Source organism: Ochotona princeps, chromosome 27 (genome assembly GCF_030435755.1).
Source record: "Ochotona princeps isolate mOchPri1 chromosome 27, mOchPri1.hap1, whole genome shotgun sequence".
Lineage (NCBI taxonomy): Eukaryota > Metazoa > Chordata > Mammalia > Lagomorpha > Ochotonidae > Ochotona > Ochotona princeps.
In genome coordinates this window covers 1,085,677-1,107,276 of record NC_080858.1, presented here as the reverse complement: position 1 = coordinate 1,107,276, position 21,600 = coordinate 1,085,677, and the positions used below count along the sequence as shown (strand labels likewise).

Below are 21,600 nucleotides of genomic sequence, written 5' to 3'. Positions count from 1 at the left end.
ACATAACTATGTAAGTACTTGAATCCCTGCTACTCACAAAAGAAATCTGGATTGAGTTCCTGGCTTTACCCTGGCTGGGAGTGAACCTGCACATGGAAGCTTTCTCTCCTCTCTTTCAAATAAAATGAAAATAAGGGAATAAGGGAACTCAAAAGGAAATGATCTGTAACTAAAGCTAAAAGCACCAAACTTCTACATGGAGAAAAAAAAAAATGACTATAGTCACGGATAAGGAAAATACTTCCTGTATGATACGAAAACTAAAATCCACCAAAGGAAAGCAGGAATCTGCAAACCATTCTTCACGTAGATACTATCAGAAAAATGAAAACAAATTATAGACAAGAATAAAGTTTTTGCAAATCATGTACTGATTAAGTACTTGTATTTAGTGTAACTCTTACAAGTATACAAAGCCGACCCAACAAACACTTCATTGAAGAAGATACACAAACAACTAACAAGAACATAAAACAGTGCAAATCGTTTTCTGTAACCTTTAGGAAACTGCAAATGAAAACTACAAGGAAATACCGGTACATATCTAATAAAATCACCATAACCAAAACAAGAGACAACACGAAAAATGGCCGACCAGGGAGGGTTGATGTAAGGGGGAAGGCAGAGAGAGAGGGCCAAAAAGTGCCAGAAGAAGGAGCAAGGATAGTTAAAAATAGTATAAACAGGCATGCGAACCTCCCAGGACACTGTGGAATCAACAAGATCCACGCAACCTGGAGAATCAACCAAAAACAACAACAACAAAAAAACCCAAGGTAGTGCTTGGCGGCTCAAAAAGGGTGAGTCACAATCCCAGCAGAGGAAAGGCCGGGGGGAATTTTAACTGGAGGAAATACAGGCAACTGCAGGAAATCTTTACAAAAAAACCCCTTCAGTGGCGGCTAGAAACTGCAGGAACGCTGAAACCCCTAGCACTGGTGGTGATTTTAATAACCTTGGGGGGACCCAGGCAAAGACACACACTCCCCCATAAGGAAACGCCACGGTACCGAGAGGGCATTAGGACCCTGAAGCGCAGTAGCTGGTGGCTGCGGAGGTGATGGTGAAATCCCGGGATCACAGCTAATCTAAATTCGGGGCCAACCCAGTTGGGCAAAAGAAGACAGCAGAGCGGGGGTTGCCAGATCCCACGCCTCAGACAAAAAAAAAAAAAAAAAAAAAAAAAAAAAACCAAAAACAAAAAACAAAAAACCCAAGAGACAAGACCCGGGTGCCTAGGCATACTGGTTGGAACTACACTGCAGCCAAATACCGCACTGAAACCTGAGGCACTGAAACCTGTAGCCCAGAAGGGAAACAAAAACAAAAACTTCCTGGTCCAGAAGGAAAACAAAAACCTAGGCAGGCAAGACCTCAGGCCACCCACTAGGTGGCAACAGAGGTCAAGGGTGAGAATCCAGCAACACCTTGAGTCGCAGAAATGGGATGGATCATAAGAGAATTAATGAACCAGAGGCAGCTAATGCCACCCCAAAAAGCCACCATAAAGCCTGGTCAATCACAGAGATTACAGATGAAGAAATTGAAGACGTCTTTGATAAGGAGTTCAGAAAAATAATTATAAAACTCTTCAGAGACAATGAAAAACGATGGGACGAGCTCAAAGATTTTAAAAACCACATAATCACAGAAACAAAATTACTCAAAAACGAGATCCTAGACTTGAAGCACAAAGTTGAGAGCTTAGCCAACAGAACTACAGCAGCAGAAGACAGGATATCCGAGTTGGAAGATTCCCAGAATGAAAGCAGGCAGATTATTAACCAACTAGAGTCACAACTACACAAGGTGACCAAGACAATCCAGGAGATGAACAACAACATCAAGAAGTCAAATATCAGAATCATGGGGCTCCCAGAAGGAGTGGAAAGAGAGACAGGCATATAACCAGTACTTGAGGAAATTATGCAGGAGAACTTCCAAAACACCTGGAACATGAGCCCAGTCCAAGTCCAGGAAGGCCAGAGGACTCCCCAGAGATTTGACCCAAAACAATCCTCCCCAAGACACGTGGTAATCAAGTTACCCTCCAATGAATACAAAGAAAGAATCCTAAGGTTAGCACGAACCAAAGAGAAGCTTACATTTAGGGGCAGGACCATCAGGATCACTGCCGACTTCTTAGAACAGATGCTCCAGGCAAGAAGGGAGTGGAATAAAGTCTTTCAAGTACTGAAACAGAACAACTCTCCACCATGAATACTCTACCCAGCAAAGATTTCATTTGTATACGAGAACAAAACTAGATACTTCCACAGCAAAGAGAAACTAGAAGAATATGCTAACACAAAACCAACTCTACAAAATCTCCTCAGAAATGCGCTACTCCCAGAGAAAAAGGAAGCAAGCCATAAGCAAGGATGGTTAATTGGGAGACCTCAATAAAGTCCATGCAAAGAAAGACAATCAATTACCAACAACCTCAAAAACACATGCATATGGCATGGTAAAATTATAATTTCTCAGTATTAACCCTCAACATGAATGGCTTAAATTCATCACTCAGAAGGCACCGATTAGCAGACTGGGTTAAAAATCAGGACCCAACTATATGCTGCTTGCAGGAAACACATCTAACCAGAAAAAACTCCAACAAACTGAAAGTGAAAGGGTAGAAACAAATATTCCATACCAATGGACCAGAAAAAAAAGGCTGGCGTGGCAGTCCTATTCTCAGATGATATGGACTTCAAAGTGACGAACATCAAAACGGACAGGGAAGGGCGGTATATTTTCTTGAAAGGGAGGATCCAACAGGAACCAATCGCCATTCTTAACATTTATGCTCCTAGCCCGGATGCACCCAGCTACGTGAAACAACTACTTTTGGACTTAAAGGGATAAATAGATGAACATACGATAATTCTGGGAGATCTGAATACCCCACTAACACCAACAGATAGATCAATGCTGCAAAAGCTCAACAGAGAAGCTACAGAACTCACACAAACAATAGAACAACTGGACCTAGTAGACATCTATAGAATATTTCATCCTAAGGCCACAGACTACACCTTCTTCTCAGCAGTGCATGGCACCTTCTCCAGGATCGACCACATAATAGGACACAAAGCAAGTTTAACTAACTACAAAAAAATCAATCATACCATGTACCTTCTCAGACCATCATGGAATGAAACTGGAAATCAGCAGCTCAAAATGTCCCAGGAAACACGTAAACTCTTGGAGGCTAAACAATATGCTATTAAACGAACAATGGGTCAGAGAAGAAATTAAAGACGAGATCAAAAAATTTATGGAAAGCAACGAAAACTCAGATACAAAAGTCCAAAACTTATGGGACACTGCCAAAGCAGTGTTACATGGTAAGTTTATTGCAATTAGTGCGCATGTCAAGGCCCAAGAAAGGCAACAAATGCAGGAATTAAGCACACACCTCCAGGAACCGGAAAAACAACAGCAGAAGGACCCCACAAACAAGAGGAAACAAGAAATTATCAAAACAAAACAAGAACTAAATCAGAAAGAAATTTAAAAAATTATTCAGAAAATAAATGAATCAAAAAGCTGGTTCCTTGAGAAGATAAATAAAATCGACACCCCACTGGCCTAACAAAAAAAAAAAAAAAAGAAAGAAAAAAGAAAAAGCAAGAATTAGCAGCATCAAAGATGAAAAAGGCAACATAACAACAGACACTACAACCATTAAGGAAATAATTAGAAATTATTACAAAGAACTATACGCCAACAAATCAGATAACCACTTGGAAATGAAAAGGTTCCTAGACTCCCACCACTTACCAAAATTCACCCCAGAAGCAACAGAAGACCTGAATAAACCCATAACCAAATCAGAGATAGAATCAGTGATTAAAGAGCTCCCAACAAAGAAAAGCCCAGGCCCAGATGACTTTACCGCAGAATTCCACAAAACATTCCAACCAGAACTAACCCCAATCCTTTACAAGCTCTTCAAAACAATAGAAAAGGAAGCAACCCTTCCAAACTCATTCTATGAAGCCAATATCACCTTAATCCCCAAACCGAATAGAGAATTAACAGAGACGGAAAACTACAGACCGATCTCCCCGATGAACATTGACGCTAAGATTCTCAACAAAATCCTAGCCAATAGAATACAAAAAAACCACATCAGACAGATCATCCATCCAGACCAAGTAGGTTTCATCCAGGGAATGCAGGGATGGTTCAACATAAGAAAATCCATAAATGTGATACATCACATCCAAAAACTGAAGAACAAAAACCATATAATAGTATCAATAGATGCAGAAAAAGCCTTCAACAAAATTCAACACCACTTCATGTTAAAAGCCCTAACCAGGGTGGGGATAGAAGGAACAATCCACAACATAATCAAAACAATATATGAAAAACCCAATGCCAGTATTATACTAAATGGAGAAAAACTGGATCCCTTCCCCTGAGATCTGGAACAAGACAAGGTTGCCCACTATCACCACTGCTATGCAACATAGTCCTAGAGGTACTTGCAGAGGCCATAAGACAAGACAAAGAAATCAAAGGAATCCAAATTGGAAATGAAGAAGTCAAGCTTTCATTATTCACAGATGACATGATTCTTTACATAGAAGAACCAAAAAACTCAATACAAAGACTCCTAGAACTCATACAAGAATTTGGCAGAGTTGCAGGATACAAAATTAATGAACAAAAATCAACAGCCATAGTGTATACAAACGGCCGCAAGATGGAAGAAGATCTAACCAACAAGCTACCATTCAATAAAAGAGAAAAGCATGAAGTATCTAGGAATAAATTTAACCAAAAGCGTAGAAGACCTTTATGAAGAAAATTACAAAACACTCAAAAAACAAATAGAACAAGACCTCAAAAGATGGGACAATGTCCCATGCTCCTGGATAGGCAAAATTAGTATCATCAAAATGTCTATACTACCAAAAGCAATATATACATTCAATGCAATCCCAATCAAATTACCCACAGCATTCTTCATCGAACTGGAAAACATGATACACAGATTCATCTGGAAACACAAAAAACCACGAATAGCCAGAACCACTCTGAAGAATAGGAACTTAACAGGGGAAATCACAGTACCAGATCTATGGACATACTACAGGGCAGTGGTCATCAAAACAGCCTGGTACTGGCGCAAAGATAGGGAGGAAGATCAATGGAACAGAATAGAAACAACAGATGGAAACCCACACAGATACAATCAATTAATCTTTGGCAAAAAGACAGACAACAATCCAAGCAAATGGGAAGGTCTGTTCAATAAATGCTATTGGGACAACTGGTTGATAGCCTGCAGAAACAAAAAGATAGACCCACATCTCTCACCATGCACTAAGATCAAATCTAAATGGATAAAAGACCTAAACCTACATCCAGAAACCTTCAAACTTTTGGAAGAAAAATGTTGGAAATACACTGCAACACTTAGGGGTAGGCCCTGACTTCCTAAAAAGGACTCCAAAATTGCTAGCAATCAAGACCAAAATAAACAAACGGGACTTCATCAAACTAAGAAGCTTCTGTACAGCAAGGGAAACAATCAACAAAGTAAAAAAACAAGCTACAGAATGGGAGAAGATGTTTGCACACTACATAGGAAATAGAGGGCTGATATCCAGAATATACAAAGATCTCCAGAGAAACCAAAACACCAGAACAAACAAACTGCTCAAGAAATGGGCACGGGAAATGGGCAGACATTTCACAAAAGAACAAACCCAAATGGCAAACAAACATATGAAAAAATGCTCAAGTTCCCTGGCAATAAGGGAAATCCAAATGAAGACAACAATGAGGTGCCACCTAACTCCAGTAAGGATGGCACACATACATAATACCACCAACACTTGCTGGCGAGGATGTGGGGAAAAGGGAACCCTTCTCCACTGCTGGTGGGACTGCAGACTTATACAACCTCTATGGGAATCAGTTTGGTGAATACTCAAACAACTGAAAATCAACATACCATATGATCCAGCAATAGCACTCCTAGGGATATATCCAAAACATCTCCTACACAAGAAACCAACATGCACGCCTATGTTCATAGTAGAACAATCTATAATTGCAAAAACCTGGAAGCAACCAAAATGCCCATCAACAGAAGACTGGATAAGAAAGCTATGGTTCATCTACTCTATGGAATACTACTCAGCTATTAAAAAATACAAAATGCAGTTCTTTGTGGCCAAATGGGCCCGACTGGAATCCATTATGCTAAGAGAAATGAACCAATCCCAAAAGGTTAAATACCACATGTTTGCCTTAATCTGAGATGAAAAGATGACAATCTGGAAGATAGTACCTATATATTGTAATATTAGTGCAATCTCTAACAACCTGTATCCAATGCAATAAGATAATGCGATGTAATCTATAAACCAACAATTAATGTCAGACTGCTTATGATCTGCATTGAAAAACTGTAAAACCTAATACACCCTCAATACCCTATGTTACTCTGTAATGGGGAGGGAGTGCAGGGAAGTCTTTCAAACCATAAAAAGAGTGAGGAAAAAGTACAATATAGCCTGTCAAGATCAAATCTGGTAATTCATAGACAACAGACTGAAAGCGGCATTAGACAATAGTAAAACTACTATACCAAGGCATGGGGGGGGGGGTGGAATCGGGAGCGATCCTGACAACCTCTTAACAGGAGGTTATGTGCGTGGAGCAGGTGGGGCACTCCAGAGTGGAGCAGGTGGAAAGGAGGAGGCTTGGATCCCAACCATGAAGACTCCCAGATCTTCACCACAAACTATTAATATGAGCAACAAGGACTATATCCCAACTGCCAAGGAGGCCACGCAGAATCGGAGTGCTCTCCCCTCGGAGGCCGAGAACTCTGAGGTCACCCACCCCAACCGTAGCTTCCGCAGGGGATGGAAAAAGTCCAAGCACTACCGTGCAGAAACAACGTCATCCGAATGACAACCAGAAGCCCTGAACGGTCCGCAGAAACAGAAGAATAATAAACGTCCCCCGGGAACAGGGAGGAGAGCTTTCTCTGGTCGTAGCCTGGCTCCGGCTCTGGATCCCCATCCTCCCTAGTGATGACCATTGGGATCACTCTGGAAACCCCTCATAACAAACAAACATACAAAGTAGAAAAAAAAACCCAAAATAAATAGACAAACAACAGAAAGTAGAGCTTGAAATCTGACAGGAAAGAGCTGGCGTGGATTGGCTCATGCCTCGTTGGGTGGGACACAAAGGTTAGTCACTCCTCACCATGGTGTTGAGGATTTTCCTGCACACCCCGCCCCCCCCCAAAAAAATTAAATGTCGACAAATGTCTTGTTAGAGTTACAAGCCAGTCTAGATTATCCTAAAATCTGCCAAGATCAGCAAAATTATACTTCAACACAACAAATGGCTAAATACTAAAATGAAATGGACACGAGACAGCTGAATGGTACTTTATAGCCATTTTAAGGTATATAGCAGCCGGTCCTGTATATAAACTAAAATTGAAATGTCAACGAGCTAATCATAGGTTGTGGTTAAGAACTTGCTTTTTTTTTTTTTTTAACATACTGGTTACGCAAAACCATGTCAATTCCATAATATTGCAAATTGCTGTTGATGTTATATTGGGACTCTTAATTGACTGTGATGATATTGTACCAGCTCTGACTTCGGACCAGAAATGGTCTCCCCAAGAAACTGTTCAACCCATCTGGACAATAAGTAGCTGGACTCTATGCTTGGTATATGTTTGCAATGAAAGAATCTTGATTGAATTTGAACTCTAATGCTGCATCAAGGTGGAGGAATCCACCAGGGGGGAGGGGAGGGGGAGAGGTGGGGGCATTCCCAGAACCTATGAAACTGTCACATAATGCAAAATAATTAATAAAAAAAAGAATCTTTGAGTTCTGAATAGATGTATGTTGCATCATAAAATGACACCCATGTGTCTGTCATTCATCATAGTCTAGTGCTACTTTATAGTTTCTGTGTTCACCTATAGAGATCTTTTTATCATTTGTTTTAACTGATTTGGAGAGGGTCTACATGTTGTGAGTCAGCAACGTGGTTGAAGATGAATACCTGGGGGTCATTACTACTTTGACAGGCCTTCTTTCTCCTGGGCGTGGCTCTTAGCAGGAGTTACTCCAGGACATGCTCTGAGATAGACCTGGTAGGAACTTCAGAGCAAGGTAACTCCCTCCTCAAAGCCGGAAGCCCAATGGGCCAGTCCAACTGCATTGGTGAGTTATCTCCAGGGACAAGCGTTAGCGTGAACTCTACAGCTAGATCCTGATTCACAGCACCTTCTTCATCGGACGGAAGATCTTCCTCTTTGTCTCTCCTCCTCTCTGTATATCTGACTGTAATAAAATAAAAAAAATCTTTAAAAATTAAAAAAATATAGATCCTGATTCACAGCACCTCCTAACAGAATCAGTGTTGTTATCTCTCCTGAGCTGGGACCAAATTCACAACTGTAAACCAGTGTGGCACCAGCTACAGTGTCAACACCATTCCCCAAACCTGAGACTTCCTGTCCCTTAAAAGCAGACACCCGTTCTTTTTTTTCTCCTACCACTTTTTTCTTGTCACTACAATTGCCTATATTTTTTATATCTAACAGTATAAAACAGTTTGTGTTCATAAAGCCTGAAATCGCACAATTTCTTCACTCTGGCTCTATCAACATATTGCATATCATATCGGCCCCACTGTCTAGTTCCAACCATTTTACCTGTTCCCGGTGGAAACCCTGTGTTCATTAAGCAATCATGCCTCGTAACCACTCCCTCAGTTACCTCACTGCCGGGGTGTGAAGACTGTGTGTATACATCCATCCATTCTCAATTTGTCACACAAGTGGTATTGTACAGTGTGAGACCTTTTGTCAACAGCTTCTTTCTCTTTCCATCCTAGGTGCAGGATTTAGCCATATTGTAGCACCTCTCAATCATCATTCCATGTTGGGTGAAGCATCTTCTATTACAGGAACACGCATGTCATTCATCCATGCACTACTGATGAAACATGTTTGTTTCAACAGTCTGCTACTGTTTTCACCTGTGTCAGTCATGGACTTCTCCCATATATTTTGTCTTGGAAGTCCTTGTCCATCTTCAGTAACAGGGTAAGTCTGTCCTTACACAACAGTGAAGTGGCTTGTCCCTCCTATATTCATAGATTTTGAAGTGTTCATCAATGCTTGGTTTTCTATCTTCTTTAGATGTTTATATCTCCATTGGGCTACTTTGTGACTAAGCTGCTATGCTAAATATCAACAGAAAGAGGTGTGTTTAAACACTTGCATTTGAGTCTGGGGCTGTAAGGACAGATTATTTGGTGTGATGGGAACTCAGTGCTTAGCTCTCTGAGGGCAATAGCATGGCTTCTCCCTGCGATTGCATTGTGCTGTAACCTCAGCTTTCAATTTTGTGTCATCTTTGCTCTCTGGCATTGTTTTGTGGTTTTCTTTTTCCTGAATCACGGTCACTCTAGTGGGTTTGGGGTCAACTACCTCTGTTCAGATTTACCTTCACCCTGCTCTGAGCTCTGCAGGTACTGTCTTCCTTCACAAGCTTCTTGGTCTTCCCTAGGGAAGTGTCTACTTGGATCCTTTGTCCATTGTCAGTGGGCTTTTCTCTTCTAATGTTAAGTGCTAAGGGTCCTGTATGTATATGTATATATATAATACATACATATATTACACACACACAAACATGTATATTTGGATGCAAGACCTTCAGTGGATCTAGAAATTACAAGTATTATTTGCTCATTCTTAGATTGCTTTTTGACTCCCTTAAAAGTGTGCTTTCACTTTCATAAGTTGCAGATTCTTCTGTTCTTATGCTTCTGGTGCCATGAATTTCCAAATCAGAGATGGTGAGCCTTTGTCCCCATGTTTTGTTTTAAGACTGCTGTATTTTACGTTGTCTTCTGATTGACTGGAATTGATTTTTTGTGTATATTTTGCAGGCTGTAGCTTCTTGATTTTGCTTGCACATACACATTGGAATCTCCTGCCCTAATTTTCAGAGTATATTTTTAGGACAGATCTCAGTTCACAGACAAGTCAGTGAACAGAGATTCCTTATTGACACTCACCATCTCCATTGTCCCCATGGTACACAAACAGCACTGATGGACCTCTATGGGTTGATGAGGAATGAGTCACACACAGAAGTGCAATATCACACAGATTTACTTCCTCCACTGCCTTGGAGACCTCTGTGCTCTGCTAATGTTCCCTTATTCTAGAACCTCTGGCAATCAGGGGATTTTTCTTTCCCATTTTTAAGTAATTTTAATTTATATAAAATGAGTATATTTCACATTTTTCACAATTCATATTTAGAAGTATAGTGAAACTTCCCTCCCTCTCCTCCTCTTCCATTCCTTTAATCATTCTTATTATTTTTTCTCACATTATTGCAATAGCATAATCATTCATTTCATATAACTTTCCAGTAGATAAATAGATTATGACATGATGCCAAGCAGAAGAAAAGAATGCAATATAAATTTTTAATAAAACTAAAAGTGTGAATTCTATTGCTACTTAGCAGTCAAGCTGCATGATAGCTACAGAAGTTAATTTCCAATATGCTAACCACATAGATTACATTTTATGCAACCTGTGTTTCAATTGTTGAATATCAGAGGAAACATATGACATGTGTCTTTTAGATACTGATTCATTTCACTAAGCATAATGGTTTCCAACTGGGTTCCTTTTGTTATTAATAATGAGATCTCATTATTTTTCATAGCTGAGCAGCATTCCATTGTGTAAATATGCCACTTGATCCATCCATTTATTTTATTTATTTATTTTTTTAAAGATTTATTTTGTTTTTATTACAAAGTCAGATATACTGAGAGGAGGAGAGATGGAGAGGAAGTGGAGCTGCCAGGATTAGAACCAGCAGCCATATGGGATCAAGGCGAGGACCTTAGCCACTGGGCCACGCTGCCAAGCCCGATCCATCCATTTATTGAGGAACATCTGTTATAAGCATGATGTTTGTAACAGTTAACTCATATGCTGATTTCGTTTTGTTTGGACATACTCCCAGGAGTAGGATGGCTGAATCATATCATAGATCTATATTCCAGCTGTCTAAGGATTCTCCATTTTAATTTCTGCAGTGTTTGTACTACTTAATGCTTCCACTAGCAGTTGATTAGGCTACCATTTTCTCCACATCTTCTCCAGCAATTCTTGTTTGCTGATTTATGTATTAAGTCATTCTCACTGGAGTTAGGTGGAACCTCACTGTGGTTTCCTATGATTTCCCTGAGAACTTGAGCATATTTTTATGTATGTATTAGGCATCGAATTTCATTTTTGGAAAAATATCTGTTTACGCGCTTTGCCAATTACATAACAGGTTTATTTGTTTTCAGTTGTTGAATTTCTGCAGTCCTTTTTAAATCTTGTTGGTTGTCCTGTCTCTGATGTGTAGTTTGTAAATATTTTCTTCCACACTGTCTTTTCACTTTGCTAATGTTTCTTGCGTTTCAAAAGCCTCTTGGCTTGATGTAATCTCATTGGCTTAATTTTGCTTTAACAGTCTGTGCTTTGGGGGTCTTTTCTATGAAGTGTTTACCCATGCCTGTGTCTTGAAAAATGTTCCTGTTATTTTCTTCTGGTAATTTCATGGTGTCTGCTCCTAGGTTTATGTGTATGATCCACTTGGAGTTGATGTTTTACATAAGGTGAAAGGTAGAGTCCTGGTTTGTTTTGCAAGAATATATCCAATGTCCCCAGCAATATCTCTTGAAAAGACTATCCTTTTTTATTTGTGCTTTTTTAAAATTTGGTTGTCTTTATTATTATTATTATTATTATTTGTTCATTTGTTTTATTTTTCTTGTCAAGAAAAGTTAGCTATCGGTGTTTGTGTTCATTTTGGGAATTTATTTTCTTTTCTATTTAATGAACTTGTCTTTTGTCATGCCAATACTAGGCTGTTTTACTTACTACTCCCTAGTATCACATCTTGAAGCCTGATAATGTGATGCTTCAAGCTTTGCTTTTATTATTTAAGACAGCTGAAGTTAATCTGGGTCTCTTGTGTCTACACATGAATTTTTCTCTAACATCCTTTTTTGCTAGATCTGAGTAGAATGTTGTAGGTATTTCTGTTGGAATTATAATAATTTATAGACTACTTTCAGTAATATGGGCATTTTGATGCTATCGATCCAACTAACCCACGACACAGCAGAATTTAGCTTTTTGGTCTTATCCTATTTTTTCAATTTAGTGTTTTATAATTTTCATCATAAACATGTTTCATATTATTGGCTATTTTTTTCCATTGTATTTACCTCTGTTCACTATTGTGAATGGGACTGATCTTATAAAATTTTTCTCAGCCATGGAATTATGTGTGTACACTAAGATGATACATTTATGTGTGTTGATTTTGTATCCTACAAACTGCAGACTTTCTTATGAGTTCCAACAGTCTCTTTGTTGAGTTTTGTCTTCCTCCATTACAGAGAATCATGCAATCAGCAAACAGGGGTAATTTGTATTACTCCTTTCCAACTTGTATTCATGTGATTTCTTTTTCTTGTCTAACTGCTCTGAATAGACTTTCCAGGACCTTATTGAATAGTAGTGTTGAGGGGCAGACATCTTTGGTTGCAAATCTTAGCGGAGATGCTTCCGGGTTTTCCCCACTAACTCTGGCGCTGGTATCAGGTTTATCATGTATTACCTTGTTTTTTTGATAACCAAGCCTTCTAAACTCAATTTTCTTAAGGTTTTTAGCATGATTTTTATTGAATGCTTTCTTTACATCTCTTGAGTCAAATGTCTTTCATATTTGGCCCATTTTTGTGACGTATCATATTTATTGATATATGTATGTTGAACCATCCCAATACAAGGAATAAATCCCACTGGTCTGGGCTAATGATCTTTCTGATGTGCTGTTAGATTCATCAAGCTAGTACTTTATTTGGAATTCTTACATCTGGGATGTTGTTCTATAGTTCTTTCTCTCTATGAAATCTTTTTCTGGTTTTGGAATTCAAGTGATGTTGGCCTCATGGAAGCAATTTGGACCTTAGCTGTAGTCAACTGCTTAGTTTTATTGTACTTAGGCAAGTGTTACATGCTGGGAGAAAAGCCACTAATAGCTGGTGGGCATATTGGCCTGGTTAATTCCAAATTTGTGTTAACTATACCAGTGCCAGCATACTTGTCTGTTCTATTTCTTTAATTAAGATATGTGGGTTGCAGATGCCTGCACTGCAGCAGACAAGCTCTGGGGACCTGCGTGTGGGCACATGTGTTCCCTGGTTGAGCAGGCAGGGACCCAGGCTAGCACAGCACACCTCCAGAGAACTGGGCTTGGGGATCTGCATGCTAGTGGGCATGGGGCTGTAGTTTGCTCAAGGAAGTGGGTCTAGAGATGTGTGGGAGGGAGGACTGCTGACAGAGAACCTAACAATTAAGGAGGGACTTCTGGGAGATTTCCACCTACCAGGCTTCTACACTTGCAAGTAAACAAGGGGACTAAGATTAGGTGGCTTAGAAGAGGGAAGCTGGAGGACATTCTGAGGTCAAACTAATTCTCCCACACACGTAGGAGACCTCAGCTGGGCTGGCTGGCATTGGCCAGCAGCTACCGGAACACATGAAAGTCACCACTTGGGGATCTGGCTGGCAGAGCTCGACCACAGTACCAGCCAGTGAGTGTCAAGGAAGAGTGTGCACCATGTTGGGCTTGTGAGAAAGATAAGTCTGTTTATAGGTCCTGTGGGGTATCCTGGGCTCACCACTGTGGGTCTGCCTTACCAGCTGGTTTGCACAAGGGCTGGGAGTGGTGATGGGCTAGCTAGGCTTGACCATGGAACTCACCAGCAGTCTTGAGCACTAGGGCAAGGAACAGGCCAGGCTGGTCTAAGCTGTAGCACACAGAGTTGTACCCAAGAATAGGGTGTGGGCTGAGGCAGGCAACAACATCCGTCAACACACACAAAGGCTTTGATTGGGGGTCAGACTGTGCTGCAGGTAAAGCTTATGAATTTCTTCAAAAAAAAAAAAAAAAACAACAGCTTTATAAGGAATTGATCTTATATATAATTTTTGTTTTAATTTAGTTTATTTCTTCTCTAATTTTAACTGTTTGTTTGCTTCTGTTAATTTGGGGTTTGTTTTGTTGTTTTTCCAGGTCCTTCAGATGCACTTATAGAGCATTTATTTGAGGCATTTCTAGTTTCTTGAGTTAGACTCTGATTGCTATGAACTTCCCTTTATGCACTACTTCTTGTGTCCAGTAGGTTTTCATACTGCGTTGTTCGTTTGTTCTCCGGTTTTCATTTTGACTTATGCTAAGACTTGCTGTTCATTCGGAAGCATATTATTTTTCTCCATGTGTTTCCATATTTCCTGGAGTTTGATGGATTGTTAGTTTCTAGCTTTATTTCCCGTCTGAATACACATATAATTTATTTCCTGTTAGAAAATGTATCATATATAAAATATATACATGTATGTATATGCATATATATAACATAACAGGTTTATATGATATGTTTTATATATATATATATATAGATATATATATATGTGAAACATGATTTATTTCCTGTTTGAAGATATAACATGATTTCAAAATGTTTGAATTTGTGGAGATTTGTTTTGTGGCCTGTCATGTGGTCTTTTAATGTTTTTGTGTTAAAATCTACTTTGTCCGTTATAAAAGTGACAACACCAGCACATTTTTTCGTTATGCTGACATGGACTGTGCTTTCACTTTCAGTCTGTGTGTGTCTTTGTGGGTGAGATGTGTCTCTTTTAGACATCAGATAGATGAATCTTGTTTTTGATCCAGTTTGCCAGTCTATGTCTCTATATCAGATTGCATGCAGGGTCACCATTGAAAATTATTGGGTTGGTCCTATAATTTTAACGTTTATTTTCTCATTGTTTGCTTTAGGACTACTTTGTAGCTTTACTAGGGAAATCTCAATATTTATTCTCCTTGATAATGACAATGGCTGTTCTCATTTTCTGTGTGTAGCACATCCTTAAACATCATGTTTAAGTCTCTTCAGGCAGAGGCAGATTCTCTCCCCTACCCTGTAGGGTTTCTGATGACACTTCAGCTGTGAATGTGACTGGAGCTCCTCTCTGGGTTATCTGTGTGTTCACCTGTGGAGAACTTGACTGTGATGTGTATTGTGAGGCTCACTCCTTGTCCTGCCTGCTTGCTATCTTTACTTGGTGAACCCTTTCTGTATGTCAGTGGAGTCCTCAGTTATGATTTCATTGAACACTGCTTCCCATTGTGTCTCGCTCTTCACACTTTCAGGAACTCTTCAGACATGTAAGCTTTATTATTTGATTATATCACACACCATTATTGAATGCTTTTAGCGGTTTCACCAAGTTATTCTAGATTTTTTTTGGCAGATTAAGTTTTTCCCAAAAAGATCATCTTCTAGCTCAGAGATTATTCTTCACCAACTCTGTTAATAAGATTTCTATTGTCTTTTTTGGCATTTTGAAACCTCCATTTCTAATATTTCATTTAGATTTTTCTTCAGTGCTTCAGTTTTGCGTGAGAACATTTCATTCATTTCATGCATAGGTTAAGTTCCTGCATCTCCTTCTCATTATTTTTGAGTAGCCTTATGATTACTTTTAAAAATCTTCTTTTTCATCTTTGCCTTCTAAACTTGAAATCATTTTTGTTCCTTTGTGGGCTTTGTACTCTCTTCCTCATTCACACTGCTTGTCTATCTCCTTTCAGCCTTAGGTACTGCAGTACAGGTTTTCTTCTAGAGATTGTTCTATCTTTGAGCTATGTCACTGTTATTATAAAGGCGTAAATGATTTTTTAGGCCTTGGTTTGGGTGATGTATGGTGGGAATGGTTTGTGTGCTCTGGTCAGTACTGAAGTGATATGAGAATACAAGGTGACATCCAGGTTAGGCATGGATGATCATTCAGTGGGTAATTGGGATCTTGATTTTGTTGTTTGCTTTTTTGACATAATCTGTGAACTCTTGGGTGGCTGGCCACCCCGGGCAACAGTGGCTTGGGTGAAGCTCTTGGGCTGCCCAGTGGCACATTCTGGAGGTTTGGGATGTTGATTTGCATGGGGACAGGGGGATTGCACACATGGGAGTGAGTGATGACCTGAGAGTTCATGACCAGTTGAGAAATTACTACAGAGGGACTCTCTTGGCTAAGCTTACTACACATGTAGGTAATCAAGGGACTGAGACCAAATGGTTTAGACAGAGGAACAGGAAGACCTTTAAGGGTCAGAATGAAGTACCAGCACAAGTTGGAGACCTGGGCTAGGGTAGTTCTCGACCATCACCAAGCACCAGTCACTGACTCACACTAAACCTAAAGCTGGGGCCTACCTGGTAGGGCTAGACCACAGTACCCATGATGAGAGTAGGATCTGGGGAGGTGTGATGTTAGCATGTGCCATGACAATACCCAGCATGTGAGAGTATCAGGTCTGGTAGCAGAATCAGTCAGGGGTATGTGGGCTCAACCATGTGGGACTTTAATTTCTTCTGGCACACCCAAGGGCTGCAGATGAGAACAGGCCTGGTTGGGAAGCTCAAGGTTCACCCCAGCTGGGTTGGAGTTCCGACTGGTGAGCATGAGAGCCTCTCTTGGCCCAAGTATGGACTTAGTCTGGGGAGTGACGGACAGCACCAGGACTGCCTCTCTACACTTTTAAAAATAATTATACAACTGGATTTGGTGCAGTAGACTAGTGGCTAAAGTCCTTGCCAATCATACATGCCAGGATTCCATATGGGCACCGGTAGAAGCCTGCAGGACTGCTTCCTATCCAGCTCTCTGCTTGTGGCCTGGGAAAGCAGTTGAGAACTACCCAAAGCCTTGGGACCTAGACACACTTGGGAGACCCAGAAGAAGCACCTGGCTCCTGACTTTAGAATCAGCTCAGCTCTGACTGTTGTGGCCACTTGGGGACTGAACTGTGGGATCTCCCCCCACAGGTTCCTCCAGTACCGCATTTCCAGAGGGAGTGAGCCTGCTGCCTGCCACCCTGCCTCCCAGTGTGCGAGAGACAAGCAGACAGACAGGGGTTCTGTCTAAGCAGTTTCGATTTATTGGGGAGATTCAGTTTCTCATATAGGGTAAGGGATATCCTCAGGTCAGGAATTTCAGGAATTCCAGGAGGGGAGAAACTAGGAGCCAATTACTAGGAGAATGTCAGAGCAAGCAACCTCCCATAGGCCAGGGGTAGGTGAGTGAGATGGCCCTGGTCAATTAGTATTTTTTGAGATGATGTGACTCCTGCTCTGGTTCAAACCCAGGGCTCTGTCCTGGGTACCATCTTGCCCGCCAGTGACCTGGACTGTTAGTTGCCATCTTATTGACTTAGTGACCTCTTTGTCCCTGAGCCCCACATCTCCCCGTTTCTTTGTTAAATAGTGCAGGGATCCATAGAGGTTGTGCCTGTCTTAGGTTGCCTTCTTCTGAGAGTCTTGCCAGTCACTTGCTAGCTGACCAAGCCAATGAGATGGGCTTAAAGGGCTTAGGGTGTGCTAGGCCGTTTTGGCAATTTCTTGAACGATGACATGAATCCAGGCATCAGGAGGGCAGTGATTGGCAGCCAAGTCTTTGACCACGTCAGCCTTTTGGGTCAAGGTCCTTAAGCGCTATTGAATAAGCTGAACACGTTGATTAAAAATGTAGGGACAAAGGGTGAGCAGAAGTAATAAGATAATCAAAGAGCCAGCAAGAGTGGAAATTAAGGTGGTAAGCCACAAAGAGAAATTAAGCAATGACTCGAACCACCTTTGTCTTTGATACTGTTCTCTACCCCTTTTTGTTAACTTTCTCTAATCTTGGCCATAGAATCTTTAACTGTTCCTGAACTATCAGTGTAAAAACAACATTCCTCTCCGACAGGAGCACAAAGTCTGCCTTGTTGGAGGAAGAGGAGATTGAGGGCTCGTCTACTCTCAAGGATAACCTCAGGTAAGGATTTTAAAGATTCCTGTATATTTGTTTCAGGCATAGAATCTTCTCAAACGTTGGCTCCATAGAGTGTACGCATTTTGATATTTTTTGTTAAAGGAGACAAATATTTAAAAAAAATTGAAGTAATACTATACTGCTAGAAAATGGCATTGCAATATTACAGAAAGTTAAAAATGAAAGAGGAGAGCTAATTTGGTTTAGTTGCCAAAGTAAAAGTTAACTGCTGTCTTACTCTCTTTGTGTCATAATTTTAGAGAGCATTATTTTACATACAAAAACACTGAGACAGGGCTCGGCAGCGTGGCCTAGTGGCTAATGTCCTCGCCTTGATCCCATATGGCCGCTGGTTCTAATCCCGGCAGCTCCACTTCCTCTCTGTCTCTCCTCCTCCACTCAGTATATCTGACTTTGTAATAAAAATAAAATAAGTCTTTAAAAAAAAAACACTGAGACAGTGAGCGGGATGGAATGAGACATGGGGAGATCTTCCATCAGCTGGCTCACTCCTAATTGTACATTATACTAGGTCTGGGCTTCCATGAAGCCAGCAGCTTAATCCTGGTCTCCCAGCTGGGTGACAGGAATTCACACACATCTGCAGCCTTCCCAGATGCATTATCCAGGTGTGTATCAGAAGGGGAATGGTGGGACTCAGGCAGTTGCTTCCAAGTGGGTTCCTGGCATTGCAAGCATTAGCTGAACCTGCTGAGTCATATATTCAGGAAGGTTCTTATTCATGTCTCAGAAAGTGTGTGGCAGCTCTGGAAGCCTTACATGTGATAAGCACTCATTGGATTATATGGAAATGTATGTCACTGAGATAATCAGATTTCCTTGTTTTTTGTACTTCAGTTATAATAAATTTCCATAGGATTTTTTTTGCATGTATATTTTAAGCCTTATGAAGCAATGCTAGGTGGGGTGTGAAAGCTAGTGAAAACAAAGATAAAGTGACAGTGTATCACCTTCCACAAGCCTCATGAAAATAATTACAACCAGGACAGTTTTCTGATAATTTGCCGTTATGTCAGAAGTAGGACAATTTCCTAGAACTCCAATGAAGACACAACAATTTTGCCAAAATTTCTATCCCAGCAGCAAGGATAGCAACATTGAATTACATGAGTTTAACAAATGGATGGGGATATTCTTATGAGTTTTAAAATTATATATTTTAAAAGCTTTTATGGATTTAAAGTGAACAGGTTTAATGTAATTGTGAAACTAAACTCTAAGAAATTTGCCATATTTCCCGTCTTCAATTGTCCCTTCCTTCTTTTTTTTTTCTTTGCTGTCAGGTGATTTAACCTTTTTATTCATAGTCCTAATGAAAAGCTAAAATAAATGACAAGTATTGACCTACCAGATACACGCAGTGCAATGTAACGGGTCATTCATTTGCAGAGTAATCAGAGGAATTAAGCATTGAAAAAAAGAAAGACAGTGAACAGACTAAGCAACCTCTGCCTATTCCTCTTATAAATACATGACTGTGTCTGACCATGAGGCTTGAGACTTGAAATTACTGACACTGCTCAGCCTCAACACCATGGGTTCCGCTATCATTTAGGGAACAACAGCCTTTTCATAGCCCTCTTCATGTCTGTGTTCCTCAGGCTGTAGATGAAGGGGTTGAGCATGGGAGTGACCACGGTGTACATCACCGAGGCTGCTGCAGTTGAGGCTGAACTTGGGGCAGCACTGGCACTGAGGTACACACCTAAGCTTGTGCCATAAAACAGGGAGACAGCAGAAAGGTGAGACGCACAGGTGGAAAAGGCTTTATACTTGCCCTGAGCTGATGAGATGGCACGGATGGAGGAGGTGATTTTGGAGTAGGAGTACAGGATGCCAGCCAGGGGACCTACTGCCAGTAGCACAGCTGAAAAGTATACCATGAGGTCATTGAGAAAGGTGTCAGAACAGGCTCTGTGGACCACCTGATTCAACTCACAGAAAAAGTGTTGGATTTCCATGTGTGTGCAGAAACTCAGTCTCAGCACCAATAAACTGTGTAGCAGTGCAAGCAGGAAACTGATGATCCAGCACAATAGAACGAGTTGCACACAGAGTTGGGGATTCATGATGACCATGTAGTGCAGCGGGTGACAGATGGCCACAAGCCGGTCATAGGCCATCACAGCTAGAAGAAAGTTATCTAATTCTGCAAAGATTATGAAGAAGAACATCTGTGTGAGGCAGCCTGCATACGTGATGGCTTGGCTATGTGTCTGGATGTTCACCAGCATCTTGGGGATAGTCGTGGTAATGAAGCAGATGTCAGAGAAGGTAAGGTTGGCGAGGAAGAAGTACATGGGCGTGTGGAGGTGGGTTTCTGAGAGGATGGCCAGGATGATGAGTAGGTTCCCACTGACACAGATCACATACATGGAGAGGAACAACCCAAATAGAATAGGCTGCAGTGCTGGGTCCTCTGAGAATCCCAGGAGAAGGAATTCTGAAAACTCAGTTTGGTTTCTCAGTTTCATGTGGTTTAGAGCTCTATCAGGAAGAAGTAGTAGAACCTTAATCACATTCATTAAATACAAATGTAATCAACAGCAGAAATCCCAAATTCGTATTTTCCCATTCAGAATTTAACTCCCACATTTACAAATTGCTTTGTGTTAATATTGTTCCTTCCCATTGGGATCACTAACCAATCTTTCCTTTCTACCCTCAATGCTTCCCTACAGCTTAAAATGCTTCTCACCTATAATCACAGATTTTTGGCCACTTGAGGAATATTTATTCATCAGAGGTTAAAAACTCACCATTGATTTTCCAACTGAATGCATGAGGGAAAAAGCAGAGGAAGAAGCACTGTATAGTTGCAGTTGCTTGTATCTTAAGAGATAAAGAGATTCAGTTCTGATTGTGAAATAAAGGGATCCTCACTCACATAGGACAAGTTAAGGCAGAAGTGCTACAATTGTGAGCCATTGAGTCAATCATGTTAAGTAAAGACAAATCACACAGGATGTCAGATCATAAGACTCAGGATGGAGTAAGTTGTAAATATATATGAAACTGCCTTATGAAGACTCCATTTGCAGAACTAAATTTTAGCCATTTTTTTAAAGATTTTATTTTTGTTACAAAGTCAGCTATACTGAGAGGAGGAGAGATAGAGAGGAAGTGGAGCTGCCGGGATTAGATCCAGCGGCCATATGGGATCAAGGCGAGGACCTTAGCCACTAGGCCACACTGCCGAGCCCAGAACTAAATTTTAGTAGATGTGATATACATGGGTGTGGAACCCAGGATGAGTTAGTGACTTCAACAACAGGAAAAATACAAGATTTCTCACATCCTCTTAGATTTTTACAGAACATCCATTAAATTTTCTTACAGATGCAGCTAAAAGCCTCACTTATTTTTGTGCATGCATTTTGTAAAATACAGTTGTTTCAATTTTGATGACCTTTGTAAGTATGGATTAAGATATATTTTTGCATCAAACATTTTGAAACATACCGATCTAACTTCTAAATAAATTTTCACTGTACTGAAACAAACTCAAGTACACATCGAATAACACAATGGCAGAAAGAAAGCTGACAACAGTGGCAAATTTGTAGATGGGAAGACAATAAATATAAGAATAAAGCTTTCACACG

General features: G+C 40.5%; 1 protein-coding gene across 1 annotated transcript; it reads right to left on the bottom strand.

The window, feature by feature from the left end:
* Positions 1-19,542: 19,542 nt before the first annotated feature.
* LOC101522772 (olfactory receptor 7A10-like) lies at positions 19,543-20,472 on the bottom strand. Its single transcript, XM_058655672.1, has one exon. It carries the CDS (start codon positions 20,467-20,469, stop codon positions 19,543-19,545), a length of 927 nt encoding a protein of 308 aa, XP_058511655.1. The 5' UTR covers positions 20,470-20,472.
* Positions 20,473-21,600: the final 1,128 nt, after the last annotated feature.

What these genes read in the sequence shown, in the direction of transcription:
- LOC101522772 (XM_058655672.1), bottom strand. Translation starts at nt 20,469, where the DNA reads ATGAAACTGAGAAACCAAACTGAGTTTTCAGAATTCCTTCTCCTGGGA.